The sequence below is a fragment of the Bos mutus genome, chromosome 2, assembly GCF_027580195.1.
Source record: "Bos mutus isolate GX-2022 chromosome 2, NWIPB_WYAK_1.1, whole genome shotgun sequence".
Classification (NCBI taxonomy): domain Eukaryota; kingdom Metazoa; phylum Chordata; class Mammalia; order Artiodactyla; family Bovidae; genus Bos; species Bos mutus.
In genome coordinates this window covers 101,620,586-101,636,866 of record NC_091618.1, presented here as the reverse complement: position 1 = coordinate 101,636,866, position 16,281 = coordinate 101,620,586, and the positions used below count along the sequence as shown (strand labels likewise).

Sequence of the window (16,281 nt, the reverse complement as noted above, 5' to 3'; positions counted from 1 at the left end):
GCTTTTCACTCAGCATCATATCTATGACAGAGAAGGCAATGGCACCCCACTCCAGTCTCTTGCCTGGAAAATCCCATGGATGGAGGAGCCTGGTAGGCTGTAGTCCATGGGGTCGCTAAGAGTCGGACACAACTGAGCAACTTCACTTTCACTTTTCACTTTCATGCACTGGAGAAGAAAATGGCAACCCCCTCCAGTGTTCTTGCCTGGAGAATCCCAGGGACAGGGGAGCCTGGTGGGCTGCCATCTCTGGGGTTGCAGAGTTGGATACGACTGAAGTGACTTAGCAGCATATCTACGAAATTCACCCATATTGCAAACAATATCAGTTATTGTTCAGTAGAATTTCATGTTATGAATTCTGTACCACAATTTGTTCATTTTTCCTTTTGTTGATAAATAATTTGGTTCTTTCCAGCTTCTAACAGTTTTAAATAAAGCTGTTGTGAATATTTTTGTACAAGTCTTTTTGTGGATATATTTTTTCATTTCTTTTGGGTAAAACACTTAGAAGTAGGATTACTAGGTCAAAGCATAGCTGTACATTTAGCTCTAAAGCTTAACCTTTTCCCTAAGTGGGAAAATCAGTATTTAGAAGTACTATTTGTACTCTGGTCTTGTCTGGCCCACTACTCCACACTGCCTCCTACAGGTAAGCACTTTTATTAAATTCTTGTGCATGCTTCCAATTTTTAAAATTACAGTGATGAGTAAATAAATATCTATTTGTCCCTTTCTGTCTTCTAACCCACACAAAAAGGTAACCTACTATATATCCATAAACTGTCCTATTTTTACCTAACAACATATCTTAGAGTCTTTCCATATTGACTAATCATTAATAATAAACGGCTTCCTCTTTCTTTTTCTAGAAACTGCTCTATTGATGGCCCCTTATAGTACTTCCAACCTGTTTCTACTATACATATGCTGCAATAAAGAACACTGTATGCCCCCCACCCCGACCCCGCTGGCCTCCCAGCCCAGCTCCCGTTGTGGCCGAAGCCAAGAGCCAGCATGTCGATGCCCCTCCATCACTGCAATTTTGTGTTTAGCTTCAAGGAAAGAGTACTTTGTGCCATTGCAGCAGCTCCCTGGGCCTGGAAGGGCCCCGCTCTCCCTCATGGCTGGGGGGACACGTGCTTGCTGCCTCTGTGCTGGCCCAGACCAAGTTGGGGAAGAGGGACTAGGCGGTGCAGTCTTTCAGTGCCAAACACAGAGCCAAGGGTCGGGGGACACCTCGTGATGCCCCAGGACTTGAGGTTGGCAGAGGTCGGGCTGGGCTGGGCTGGGCAGAATCCAGTGACCTGGGCAGGAGTGCAACCCATGGAGATGTTTGAGGCAGGAACTCCAGCTCTCCGAGCCTTTGGTGGCAACACAACTGCCAAACTCATTGAGCCTATGGGCCAGGCGACCATGCACACAGACACGTGCCAGGCACACGTCTGTACTCACGGTGAGCCCAGGCACAACTCCACCCCAGGCACGTCCAGGGAGGGATGCAGGCCCTGCACCCGGTTCCTGTGGTTCTGGGGAACCACCAGGTAGACGTGAACAGTTGACCAAAGTGGCCAAAACCTGGGCTTCCAGAAGCTCCCTGGACAGCGCACCCTTCCCAGTCCTCTGGTCTCTGTGGGCACTAATTGGGTGCACCTCAGGCTTCTGTGCCCCAGTCTTGGGGGGGGTTGAGGGTGGGGGCAGCCCCCCAAGAACAGTTTCATTTCTCAGGATTCTCTTAGCTGAGAAAGAGCCAGGGAGCAGAGCATAGCCCCCTCCCTCCTCGGGGGCCTGATATTTCTGGAGCTTCTAAGCCACAGAGCCCACTGGCTGTGGCAGATGGGGGTGGGGCCACCCCACCTAGACCATCTTGGGGTGGGGGTGCCCGCACCCCACCTGGCATCTGAACGAATGTGGATTGAGAGAAGGGACCGACTGCTGAGCGTGGGGTCACCAAGGCCGGGCCAGAGGCCACTGGTGGGTGATGCCGTGTGTCCACCCTTAACGGATGTGGAGCCCAAGGCCCAGGTGCTGTGCCCCTCCCCGATGCTTGTGTGTGTGTCAGTGGGGCCTGTGCCCTGCCCCACCCACGAGTCTGCTGTGTCCACATGGAGAAGGTGCTAGTCCTGGTGCCCCCTCCCGTATGCCCCACACAGCTGTCCCCTGGAAACAAGCAGTGACCAGTCCATTCACCTCACCTGGGTCCACACCCGAACCACCACCACCTGTCCCCCGCCCCCCATGGTGATCACTGTACAACTTTTTTATTCACAAATTCGTGCTCCTCTCCCCCTTCAGCCTTCACCCTGGGGGATCGGTAACTTATTTGTCTGGATTCTTGGAGGTACCTCTGTGCATTTGTCCTCAGGTGGTCTTACGGATGTCTTTCAAAAGATGGTTATTTTATATGATTTGTCATGGAATTTATTCTAATAAATCATTCTTCTATCATGTGGCAAAAAAAAAAAGCTTTGTACCTTCGTCATTACATATAGATGGGATAAATTTCCAGAATGGTGCTTCAGCTTTACTGGGCTGAAGGGTGAGAGGTATTTGTACTTTTGTTTACTATTGCCAAATAGTGCCTCAAACATATTGTGATGTGTTTTACTCCCATCAGCAATGCATGAGCATTCCCCTGGTCCATCCGCTTGCCACCAGAGTGCACTGTGAACCTGGATCTTTGCCATTTGCAAACATTTCAACCCAAGTTTCATGGGCAACTGATGAAACTAAACATGTGAAACCCCTGAAACCTGTGATTTTGTGAGGTGAGATCCTAAGAGGAATTTGCTACTTAATTTGTGGCATCAACTGAAAAACAAAAATGTGGAGTCTTTGTTCAAAAATTATTAAGAATTTCAAGATGGTATGAGTAGAACATTAAGCCAAGTGTGTGGCTCCATGCAATGGCCCAGGCTGAGAATCTTAAACATCATAAAAAAAAAAATCATAAAGGAAATAAGAGATCTTTGAGTAGACATTTACTTTACCTGAAAACTTGATGTATGTTTTTGCACACTGCTCCATATAATACTCATATTTTAAATGACTTACATCAAGTTAAAGGATGTTTCAGAAAGGCATATTGTAGCTATTCTGTGGCCATCCCCAGGTACTCTCCACACAGCCTGATGGGAGAACTCTAGATGACATCTCCCAGGACTTTCCTGCTCCCAGACAAGCTGTTTAATACTAGTTACATAAATATAGGGTCACCACTTTTCCTGCCTGAGTAACTGCAATGATAGGAACTGAATACCAAGTGGAGGTTGATTTTGGGACAGTCATTGGAAGAAGATCCCCTAGTCCAAGTGGCACTTGATGTTCGTCTTAATTTCTGACAATACAATGTCCATGAGGGAGCCTGAGTTCCCCTTCCAGGGGAGGAGAGCGGTACCTTATTCAGTGGGACTCAGTGCTTCTATACTCTCAGAACGCTTGCCATTAATGGTATTGGGACCCCCAAGAATTAGTCTTGTTGGGCTGGAGATAGATGACACTAGAGGAAATTTTCTGAAAGAAGTGAGGATAGTCGTTTCTGAAATAATAGAAAGCAAGTAGAGTGGAGGGCTAAAAAGGAGTTTTGTGGTGAGCTATCGGAAGAGGGAATTTACTGAGATGCCAGATGCCATGTTAAGACCCTTACGTACAGCATCACAGGGCCCGCTTCTTAGGGCTGCTCCCACAAACAAATAGCATCTGCAAAGGAAAGAGAGACAGACGGACTGACAGAGACAGAAAGAGGGTAAGAAACCTCTATTCAAAGAGGCAAATGGAAAAAAATAAAACTGAATGTCAAGCAATTCAAGAGAAATATAGCCGATATACTCATGAAGATTGAGGCCAGAGGGAAGAACAATTTGCTCCTGTGTCAAACTAATCCACAGTGTCCAGTCATTACAGTCTGTATCAGAGATAATCCAGCCGGCCCTGAGGTGAGCCACAGTTCTCTGCTCTTTCACCCCCTCTGCTGGTGAAAGGAGTCCTCAGGTCAAAACACCAGCAAGCACAGGGAGAAGGTGAAGAAAATGAGATCGGTATTTTATACAGCCGTGCTTCTCAAACTTTAACATGCACATGAATCGCTAGGAAGCTTGGTAAAATGCAACTTACTCGGTAAGTCTGGGCTTGGGCCTGAGAGTCTGCATTTTTGGTAAACTCCCAGGTTATACTGGGGTGCTTGGACCACACTTCTAATAGCAAAGCTAACATTAATGATATACCACCAGCAATTACCAGCACGAATACCGCTTCCTGAGGTTACCTAATTTCACAGAGAACTGATCTCTTATGGTGTTTAAATAGCTCTACATCCAACAGTGGGTCCAATCCACAAAGGGAACTGTTTAAGTTCATTGGGAATATTTCTATAGTTGTCTCTGATTTACTCCTGTGCAAGTTTCATCATGCAGTTGATTATATTAAAGTGTTGGAATCTAGTTAGCAAAGGTTGCAAGGCTTTTGTTGAATGAAAGCACATTTTTAGTTTAGAAGATTCATTTAATCAACACTCATTTCTGAACAGGAAGCTGAGGCATAAACAGAGTATGTGACTTGACTGAAGCCACACAGCTTATTGATAGCAGCCAGACTAAAATCTAATTACACTAACACTGTCTCATGCTGTCTGTCCAGATGATTTCCCATTTTCCCGTTCCTCGAAGGGCATCAGACTCATAACTGCTAAATCCCATAGATCACTGAAGTCTTAAGTGGCAGATCACAAAGCTCAGTAGTATGACATATACATAGTAACTCATTCTTTTGAAAATTAGTGTCCAGCTCTGTTATCAATAGAGTTAGCCTTTAAATATGCATTGGAAGAAAGAAGAAATATTAGACCTTGTCTTATTAGCATCACCCATCTTGGATGTTTAATCCTCACTTTGCTTTATCTTTTCTTCCTGAATCCCATTTTAAACAACAGTCTTAATTGGCATTCTTAATTGAAAAGTCTTAATTGATATTCTTTAAAATTCCTCACGAAAATAATACAAATTAATTTCACATAACGTTGATGAGAAGATCCCTAATGTTTTGAGTGAGTGATTTATTATTTGGGTAGATGAAAGAATGAATTGATTATTCTATTAAGATAAATTCATTATCACTAAAGAGCAAAAAAGGGCTTCTAAGACCCTCAAATAAGGCTATGCTCAAAGAGGTTGGCCACAGACTATATAACTTCACATTCTTTTGTTCTGCAACATAAAAATTCACATCAGAGTACTTAAGTGATTTTCTTTCCCGATCAAGAGTGAAGGTGAATTTCCAAACTTCCCTTTCCATTCTCAGCCAAAAAAAAAAAAAGCAAGAGTAAATAAAAAGTTTCCTGGTCTCTGAGTTCCCACCCAATATAAGCTTATTATGCAGATGAGCAAAGTGAGTGGGCGAGTGAAATCGTTTGTAACAAAAACCCATTATTCACAGATGAAAAATTTATATTGTCAGCGTAATATCTGCAAGGCTAAACACCACTGGAGAGTATATAAAGGCAGTGAGCTTTGGTGCACAACTACAGAGCTCAGGACACTGCACACCCAAACGAGGGCTCACTCTCTCTTCACCTGCTCTGTTCCACCTCCTGGTGTCAGAAGGTAAGGTTAATATTGAGTGATTGTAAGACTGTACATTCTGTTTAGGGTACAGTTAAGTGTTCATAAGGGGGCAAAGTATTATGAATTAAAGTGCTGTTTTTTCAACTTATACTTTGTTATTATACTACGCGAGGCAGAATTGAAATGAAAAAGTGATGTAAAATGCATTTAAATAAACTTTAACATAATAAAGCCTCAAAGCGAGTCAAAGAAATAATTCAATGAAAAGATATAAGATAGAAAGAAAAACAAAGATTCAAATCAAGGCACTTATTACAAAATTTAACTAATGAAAATTGCATTTTAAAACCAGTGGTGACATTTTGAAAAACAAATATTTTTCTTCGGATTCGATAAATGTGTATACCATTTTGAACAGAAGGCGCCTTTTAAACAGCAGAAATGTGCCCATTTAGAGAGGTTATAATAGTAATTGATCCTTACCAATGAAAACGTATGGTTTTCCAGAAAAGCAAAATCAACATCATCATTCAAATATTCAAATTTCTGATAAGGCTATCAAAAAATCAAAGTCCATGAAATCAGCTCTTTGTAGATAAGACATAGCATATTCAGGGCAGAGAAGTAATGTCATCAGTTATTGGGAATTCTGTGGATGGAGCTGAGTAAAAGCACAGATTAATAATTACTATGTTTTGGGGACCAATAGTAATAAATAAACTATCTAAAATGTCTACATTCCAAAATGAAATTTTAGTAAATACCTTAAGAAAAAAAATCAGATGGTCTAAAGTACCTATTTAAGCTCTTAAGGACAAGGAACAATTTTACAAAGATCTTCAGGGGAGAAAATGATTTCATCGTGTTTTTTTGTGTTTGTTGGTTTTCACACCTCCCCATCAAATTCAGGATCTTAGTTTCCCGACCAGGGGTCAAACCTGTGGCCCCTGTATTGGGAGCACAGTGTCTTAACCACTGGACCACCGGGGAAGTTCCATGTGGTATGTTTTCTTTCACACATACTAATTAATACCTGTGAGAAGAAATTACCTAGCCAGTTTTAAAAGAATTTATTTGGCCTATGGCCCCAGTATACTTAGGGATATACTATATAATATATGTCACCTTGCCTAGATCAAAGATTAATCTTTGCAAAAGACTTCCTATTTAGGAAATATGATTGGTACCACATCTCCTTTTAAATTTGAGTGGAAATGTATAGGTTTTATTAAAGTGCAGACTCTCTCTGTAGGCTAAAGCAGGGGTGGGAGAGTAATTGGAAAGTCTCTCCTCACTGAATAAGATTTTGATACCAAAATGATGCAAATGTTTGCTTTCTCAAGTAGCAGTATTCAAAAATCCTTATTCTTAAATATTTCACAATTCTGTTGACTTTTACACAATGAATAAATAAAGTTTCAAAAATCAGTTATTTATTTAAATAGAAATATTCTACTGCCTGGGGAGGACTTCAAACACTGACTTCTCTATGGTTGTTTCTTATACCAGCTCTCCCAGAAACTACATGTTCCATATCTGCCATATCCATATCCTAATAGAAGATATTGTAAAACCTTTAGGGACATTACATGAAAGCAATTATAGTTTTCAGTTGACTTTCCAACAATGATGTAATCCTAAAGAGGAATGTTTGCTTTAATTTTTTATGTTTCTGAATTTTATGAATGTATAATTAAAAATTGCAATCAAAGACCCTGCCTATATATTTGGCAAGGTTTCCCAAGTTTTCCAACTGTATAAACTGAAGCACAGAAACACACCAAATTAGTAATTGAATATTGGTGAATAAAGGGTGAACATGTAATGCCTATTGTGTTGCTTTATCTAATTGATCACTTAGTCTAAAAGGCAATATTTCAAAGGGAAAAAAAAAATACCACTGCAGGTATTTCCAGTCCTCATGTTTTAGTGCCAAAGAAAGATAGGAAGTATGGCTAAGATGTTAAAGACAAGGTTGATAGTTTAAAATGATAATATTTGTAAAATACTCATTTCAAACCAAATGCCATTTGCTAAAAATACTCAGTCAAATTTTTAACAAATAAGCATAATCAAACTTGGATTGAAATCCCCACTTCTCAAAGTAAATATGGTCGGACTTGAAAGAAGCAGAGAGAAGTTTACAAGAAACACTGGATTTGAGATTTTCATTCAGAAAATAGAGGTGCTTGTCCTGTGGGGTCATTCTGCCCCACACTCATGCTGGTTCCACCCCACCCCACCCCATCCACAGTACATCATCATGTCCTTGGCATCCTATGGCCTCACGGGGCATCTGCTTATGATGCAAGGTATCTTGCAACATGGTCTAGGGTGTCACTAGCAGTGAATGACACATCCTGGACTCAGTCCAATTATAAAACAACCTGGGGACTTTCAAGACTTCAGAAGCAAGCATTAATTTTCTTTATGACAGTGATCTCTTAGTTTCTTAGTTGTGATTGTTCAAGTTGCCAGAAGCATTAGTTCTTGTTGCAAATTGCTTGTCTTTAAAATGATTTTTTTCCTTTAATTTAGAACAGGTCAAAGCACCCTAAAATACCTCAAATCTGTTGGCCGCTTTATAATTACAAAGTCTAGACCAAGTTACACTATTTAAAATATAAATGAATAATACATCTGAACCGACAGCTGGTATGCCAAGTTGTAGCCTGAGGCTGCTTTAAGATGGTTGAAATGCAGTATAATGTAAACGCTTGGAAGTGAAGGACTATTAATTGAAAGCCAGACTGATAGTGGAGAGGGTGGGATCATGGATAAGGTGCCATTCAAGCTAACCATATGTAGCATATCATCTACAGTGGGTATTTTCAATGTTTATCATGGACAATTTTAATTTCAAGTCTGGAAATGAGCCTTCCAATTATTAACAGAAGTGTCCTACACTAATGAAGAAATTTCATAGTGCTGCACATCTTTTGTATTCTTTTTAGCCAAAAAAAAAAAAAAAAACTGCAAGAAAAATATATTATAATATTTTAAATTAAACTAGAAATATAATCAGAATAAAATTGATGACTAGTGTTTTCTTTCTACTCTCAATATTTACTTAGTCAAAACTGAACTGGGCACTCTTTCTGCCCCCTTCTGATGCCTATGTCAGAAGCTTTCTCCATCTCCTTTATACTTTAATAAAACTTTATTACACACACACACAAAAAAAAACTGAACTAATTCACCTGACACTTTTAATATGGTTGAGTGTCTTTATGTCTCCCCTGACTCTGTGTTTCAACAGGCAGCAAAAATGAAAAGCCTTTACTTTGTGGCTGGATTGTTTGTAATGCTGGTACAAGGCAGCTGGCAACGTTCCCTTCAGAACACAGAGGAGAAATCCAGGTATTAAATCTTTAGATTTGAGCCAACATAGCACTATGCTTATAATACAGCCCAAGATAAGTGTGACTAGTAAATAGGTCTCAGTAACTTGGAATAAATGCCCTGTACTGCTTTCAAACGTTTAAAGTATCATTGTGATAAAGGCTTTTCTGGAGTATAGATAGGAGTATGTTATTTCATAACTAAAGGAGTGGGGAATGTTGAAAAATACAATATATGGGAAATTATAGCTCTTCGAAATCTTTGGCTGATCCTGTCTGTCCATTCATTACTCACACTGCATGGTAGATCATTTTAATTATTCACATCAACTTTTTCTTTTTATTTCAAAAAATAACATTGTTTCCTACTAATTGTAAAATTAGTAAGAAATTTTACATGCACATTCATGATAGACAATATGCATGTACTGTATATAAATACATCCCAGATCATTTACAGCTTTGTATTGTATTTTTTCTCTTAGCATTGTATTGTTAGATTATTTTTATAACATTACAAATATCTATTAAAAGTATGATATTTAATGACTACATACTATTTCATCTTATAAAGTACAATATTTATTTAGCTACCCCTCCTCTTTTGAATACTTAAGAGTTCTTCAAATTTTCCTACAAAAAGCCTGCCAATAACATTTTTCCTACATTTCTTACTATTTTCTGAGGATTTATTTCTAGTGGTAAAATAATTATGTCAAAGGATTTGAATGAGTTTAAATTTTTTATATCTTGCCAATTTGCTTTCCAGAAAACTAATACACATACACATTCCCACTGGCATTATAGAAATACTCCTCTCACAATATCCTCCCTGGTATTTAATCCTTGCTAATTTGACAGGTAAAAATAGTATCTCATTTCTATTTTGAGTCTTAATCATATTGAATATTTCCCCACATAGCCATGCCAACCAACTGTTGATTATTGGCATGTGGATTATCCACTACATAGTTTCAAATTCGCAAGTGGGCTTTTTCTTTTCTTTCTCTGAACTTTTAATTGTCTTTCCATTAGCTGCCACATAACCAGGTGATGGAGCTACTTTTTTATAGTAATATATGCAAAACAGAATTTGGAATATAAATCTGCTGCCCAAACAAAAATGATTTGGGACGCTTCACTCTTTTAAAATATTCAAGGCGTGTTGCTCTCTTCTGGCATTATTAACATAATGAGTAGATGAATTTGTTGAAAAAAGATTTATTTAATCCTATTTCAGAAAAAGAGAAGCCAGTTGAAAAATCAGTTGCTAGAATTCCAAATCAGAGTATATTCAACTCTGGTAAAACCATGGGAATCCCATGGCAAATTAAGGTCTTTCTGAACTGCCAACTAAAATGCTGGGGGAACCTGCCTTCCAGCTTCATGTGGTTCTATATTTTGTAGAGAAGCTTCTTCTCAAATGAATCTACTCTTGAGGAGAGATGTAGTTGCACCAATCACTGTTCTTCACAGTTCATTCCCAGCTCCCCAGACCAACCCGCTCGGCGATCCAGATCAGATCAATGAAGATAAGCGCCACTCGCAGGGCACATTCACCAGTGACTACAGCAAGTACCTGGACTCCAGGCGTGCCCAGGACTTCGTGCAGTGGTTGATGAATACCAAGAGAAACAAGTAAGAATTTGAACCTGATCGGAAATGTACACTCAAATGTATTACTTAAATATGTCTAAAATTCTTCCTGACTTTCTTAAGTTATCATACCTATCAAATAATGCCCATAAACTCATTTGATTCTGATGATTTTTAAGCTTGGTGGTGTTAACCTCCGTATTATGCCTTTGCATGTCCCACCTGTCACCCCTTCAAAACTCTTGCTGCTAAGTCGCTTCAGTTGTGTCCAACTGTGTGCAACCCCATAGATGGCAGCCCACCAGGCTCCACCGTCCCTGGGATTCTCCAGGCAAGAATACTGCAGTGGGTTGCCATTTCCTTCTCCAATGCATAAAAGTGAAAAGTGAAAGTGAAGTTGCTCAGTCGTGTCCGACTGTTAGCGACCCCATGGACTGCAGCCCACCAGGCTCCTCCATCCGTGGGATTTTCCAGGCAAGAGTGCTGGAGTGGGTTGCCATTGCCTTCATTACCTACCCTCAAATGGGACATAGACTTTAAATAATTTTCCCAACTTTGGTCTTAGCAATATTTACTCTGTTGCCAATTTTACTTTAAAATTGAAAGCTGACTTTTGTGAAACTGCAAGGTTAGGAATCTAATTCCTGACCAAAAGACAAGAGTAAATTCAACATTCTCTTGTAGGGTTCAAACTCATGACTATGATCACATTCAAAGTATCCTCTAGCCAAGTTCATCACGGTAAGAAATGGAAACAGATGCAGTCTTTTTCTTGTAGAATACAATCCAAGATGCACATTAAAATTACAGCCTAGCAGCACAGCATAAAGAGAGAAGAAGGCACATAGGAACACAAGCCTATCGTAAGGCATACATTTTAATGTTGAATTTCTTTGACAGTGTTGGGGTTTTTGCTGCATGAGGCTACTGGAGGAAATCAGCCACAAGGGTTTCACAGGGATGGTGGAATTTCACAATTTCTTTGGAGGGTGGCCCACAAAGGGAGGGAGTTATGCATGCAAAGTAGCTGAAGGAATCTAAAAATCAGGAAAAGGGAATATATTTGTCCGGATAGAATGGAGAAGGGTAGAGAGAAAGAGAGAAACCAGCAAGAAGAATTAAAGAGGGTTGTTGACCAAAAATTCATAAAGTGGAGAATACAGGAAAGACGGTGATCATGGTCAAAGAAGACACTAGAAGTTCTTGCTAAGGATTACAGACGGGGCTTCCCAGGTGGCTCAGTGGTATTGAATCCGCCTACAAATGCAGGAGACATAAGAGATGCAGGATCGGTCCCTGAGTCAGGCAGATCCCCTGGAGGAGGAAATGGCAACCCACTGTAGTATTCTAAATTCCATGGACAGAGGACCCTGGCAGGTTACAGTCCATGGGGTCACAAAGAGTCGGACATGACTGAGCTACTGAGCATGCATTGGTGAAACAGGAGAAATTACAAATTTGAAAAAATGCAAACTGTCTTCATTTCTAGAGAGACAATGCCACAACTTGGCGAATGAATGTAAAAGAATCCTAGCTCCCAGGTGGTTTCTGTTGTGTTTAAGATGAAACCTTCCAGGGCTTATATATGATGGAGCAACTGACCATCTTTCTGGTCAACCCCTTCCACGGGGCATTCTGTACACATGTGAGGGTGATGTAAGGTCATTTTCTTAGCTTTCCTCACTGCTAGCCCATCATACATTTCCTTTAATTCATTATCCTGTGGTCCTTTCAATGACATTTTGTGACGCTCCTTTGCTTTCCTTTGATTCAATAAACTAACTTTGACCCCATGTGTTGGAATAGGAAATAGAAACCCACTCCAGTATTCCCGCCTGGAAAATTCCATGGACAATGGAGCCTGGCAGGCTACAGTCCATGGGGTCACAAAGTGAGTGACCGAGCACACACACACGACCCTATATGTACAAATGACATGCTGCTGCTTTGTTTTCGAGTGGCATGGCACAGTAGATAGCCCTCACACTTTTGGACTGAAGTAAGGGCAGCGTTAAGAATTAATGATACAGACAAGCAGAAGAGGTGAAAATGGGTCACTGGGTGGAGTAAGGGAGCTTAGCCTCCCTTAATTGTCATTAGATTGCCCCCATCAATCTTCACTCCCAATAATTAATGCAGCTTTCTGATGAGTCTCCTACACACCCTCATCTCCCCAGTCTCCCTCTAACCCCCCTCCACACAGAATCCAGAACCCAAAGCTGCCATTGCTTATAGGTGAGAACCATATTGCTAAAGAGACAGATCTTCAATTTAACTTTCACATTTCTTTCAGGAATAACATTGCCAAACGTCATGATGAATTTGAGAGACATGCTGAAGGGACCTTTACCAGTGATGTAAGTTCTTATTTGGAAGGCCAAGCTGCCAAGGAATTCATTGCTTGGCTGGTGAAAGGCCGAGGAAGGCGAGAGTAAGTCTGTACATTCTTATTTAATTTTTTTTTTTTTTTGCTTGATGCTGAAAACTTAGATTACAGTTATCCATAAATGGATCTGCATTATGAAGCCATTAATATAGTCTCACAAAGTAAGGAAATAACTCCTGTTGGTGGGAGACAGTTTATAAAAGTCTCATCTGTTTTATCTTTGAGAGCAAGTGTTAATGATAGCGTCACACAGGTTACTATTTATCCCCCATCATTAGTTGTGTTAAAATTAGATATTAATTTGCCAGTCCAGGAAACTTTTGAGGATAAACAGAGTGCTTCTGATAACTACGCCAGGAAAATATGCTTAAACTAGGACTGTCCAGGAAAACTAGGGATAAGGGAAGAGAAGAAATACTGCTAAAAACTTAGTTTCATTTTAAATATTTACATAGTTGATGTGTTAGTAAGTATTCAGGTAAAAATGTGATACAGACAGGAACTAAAGATGTTTAATGAAATGGCATTCAAAACAAAAATATGTAGAAACATTCATCTATTTAATGATGTATCCATTTTTTATGAGACTACCATAGAGATAGTCATTAAATTATTACAGTTGAAAATGAGCCTAAGACCTTTAGGTACTTCCTTGCATCTTACCACAGCCAAACAGACCCACAGACCAAACAGACCATCTCATTTTCTTGTGACCATTCTGATGACTTTGAATTATGAAAATCAAGAAATTCATGTTCCACTCTATTTTTTCTTTAGTTGTTTTGGCTGTACCTTATGGTATGTGGGTTTCCCAGCCATGGATCAACCCAGGCTCCCTGAAGTTGGAAACACAGAGTATTAACCACTGGACCATCAGGGATGTCTTTAGAAGATTTTCAATAAGCGTATTGAGATTTTAAGGAGCTCTCAAGACAAAAAGGAACTAGTATTGTCACTGATTTTTAAAACAGCAGCAATAAAATTTATAAAATCAATGCAAAAATAGTCACACGAGATTATTTTATAGTGTTTTAAAGAGATACCAAAAATTCTGTTAAATAAACCAGTCAGAGAAAATATCTAATATAGACTAAGGTTTAATCCCTTAAGACTGTACTTGGCAAGGCTGTTTTGATCATCATTAGTTTTATAGGATATACTATATTTTTCTGAATATGCTGCTGCTGCTGTTGCTGCTGCTAAGTCGCCTCAGTCGTGTCCGACTCTGTGCGACCCCAGAGAGGGCAGCCCACCAGGCTCCCCCGTCCCTGGGATTCTCCAGGCAAGAACACTGGAGTGGGTTGCCATTTCCTTCTCCAATGCATGAAAGTGAAAAGTGAAAGTGAAGTCGTGCAGTCATGTCTGACTCTTAGTGACCCCATGGACTGCAGCCCACCAGGCTCCTCCTTCCATGGGATTTTCCAGGCAAGAGTACTGGAGTGGGGTGCCATTTCCGTCTCCATTTTCTAAATACAGACAAATCAATAGTTTCAATAATAAGTTCTATGTTGACAATACACTAAAATCTTAGAAGCAGCTGGAATACAGAAAAGGGCTTTGTTTCAGGTTCTGGCTCTGCACTTGTCTACCTAATTCCCTTTCTGACATTCAAGTTATGAGGCTTTTTGTGGTAAGCCTTCTGTAAATAGAAACATATGGTTTTCTCAGTGACCCTTACACAGGTTACCAGTGACAGGCAACCAATAAGCATTTCTTTGAAACGTTTAACCAAGTGCTGATTTTACCCCTCCGTTTCTCAGTTTTCCAGAAGAAGTCAACATCGTTGAAGAACTCCGCCGCAGACACGCTGATGGCTCTTTCTCTGATGAGATGAACACCGTTCTCGATAGTCTTGCCGCCCGAGACTTTATAAACTGGTTGCTTCAGACGAAAATTACTGACAGGTGACTGTATTTTAGTTCATCCCTGAAACCATCAAAACTTTCATAAATATTATCATACTGCTATGGGTTGTTCCTACATGAAGGAGAGAGTCTTTACTTTCTTGGTATACAATGAAAATTATGAATCATTCAAGAGTATATTATTATATTTGTTTCTGATCATTACAATTTTATCCTTTCACTCACTGATTCCAAACACTTTTCCTGAATGTTGGTAAGGGACAAGTCATTAGGAATACAGGTATGGAGATGTTAAGCTGGTCATATATTAATAATATCCCAAATTGCTGTATATGTTGAAATTATAGCACAAAGTAAAATACCAGTATATATGATATTTAAATACTTAATGCAATAAGTATAGCAGTAAAATTTAAATGCCAAGATTAACAGGCATGTAATAGGTTGGTTGTAATTACTTTTTATAATTATCTATATACTTTATATTTCTTGCTGGGGACAAGTTAGGATAAGCCATCTGTGAAGGTAAATATTTGAAGAGTTCAAAACACAAACGGATGTATAAAATGAGAAGATGAACAGCCTTTATCAAAATAAATCATTGAAACATTTTCTGGCTAAGTTAACTATCATCTATGTATTATACTATGTTAAATAATTGTCTCTCTCTTTTTTTTTAATTTCTAGGAAGTAAGTGTGTCATTCATTACTCAAGATCATCTTCACAATATCACCTGCCAGCCATGTGGGATGTTTGAAATTTTAAGTTCTGTAAATTTAACAGCTGTATTCTAAAGCCATATTGCTTGCATGCAAATAAATAAATTTCCTTTTAATATTGTATAACCAAAAGATTATAAATTGAATACACCATTGTCAAAATAGTGCTAAAATATCAGCTTTAAAATATGTTAATTCAGAATTCTCTTTCTTTTCTTCTGCTAACCTGCTTAGCAATGAAATTATTTCTCTGTGATATAATTTGTATATATAAATTACTCCAATCACAACATATTTGCATTATAATAAGATAAGGGGAAGGACTGGTAGCCACAGTTGTGAAATGGGAAAGAGAATTTTCTTCTTGAAACTTTTGTCATAAAAATGCTCAACTTTCAGTATATAAAAGATAAACTAAATAAAAATTTCAAGCTTCTTCATCAATGCCTGTATTCTCTCTTCTTTATGGTCCCACTCTTTCCAAATAATCTTGCTTCCTAAGTTGGTAAGCCATAAGCCAAATCCAATGCACAGATATGGCTTCATGTTTTAAATTGCTGCACAGTACTTTAATGCTTTCAGCCAACATCAAAAAACCAAGATATTTTATATCAAAATGTTGATTTCTCATGTTTCTTGAAAAATTAGATCATCAGGCAATACTAGACCCACAAATCAAATCTCTTCTAAAGACCAGTACCAGTTGCCTCCTTCTGAAAAGTAACATGATTTTCAACTCACTATTGTGTCCCCCCTACACACACACACACACCGCACACACACACACACTGACACACACACACACACACACACAC

At 39.3% G+C, this 16,281-nt stretch overlaps 1 protein-coding gene across 1 annotated transcript; it reads left to right on the top strand.

Annotated features, from left to right (window-relative positions):
• The first annotated feature begins 1,245 nt into the window (after nt 1–1,245).
• On the top strand, nt 1,246–15,622 carry GCG (glucagon). The gene is made up of 7 exons (XM_070360714.1): nt 1,246–1,456; nt 2,296–2,314; nt 5,452–5,597; nt 10,387–10,537; nt 12,789–12,926; nt 14,642–14,785; nt 15,434–15,622. Exons 1-7 carry the CDS (start codon nt 1,246–1,248, stop codon nt 15,438–15,440), a joined length of 816 nt encoding a protein of 271 aa, XP_070216815.1. The 3' UTR covers nt 15,441–15,622.
• The last annotated feature ends 659 nt before the right edge of the window (nt 15,623–16,281 follow it).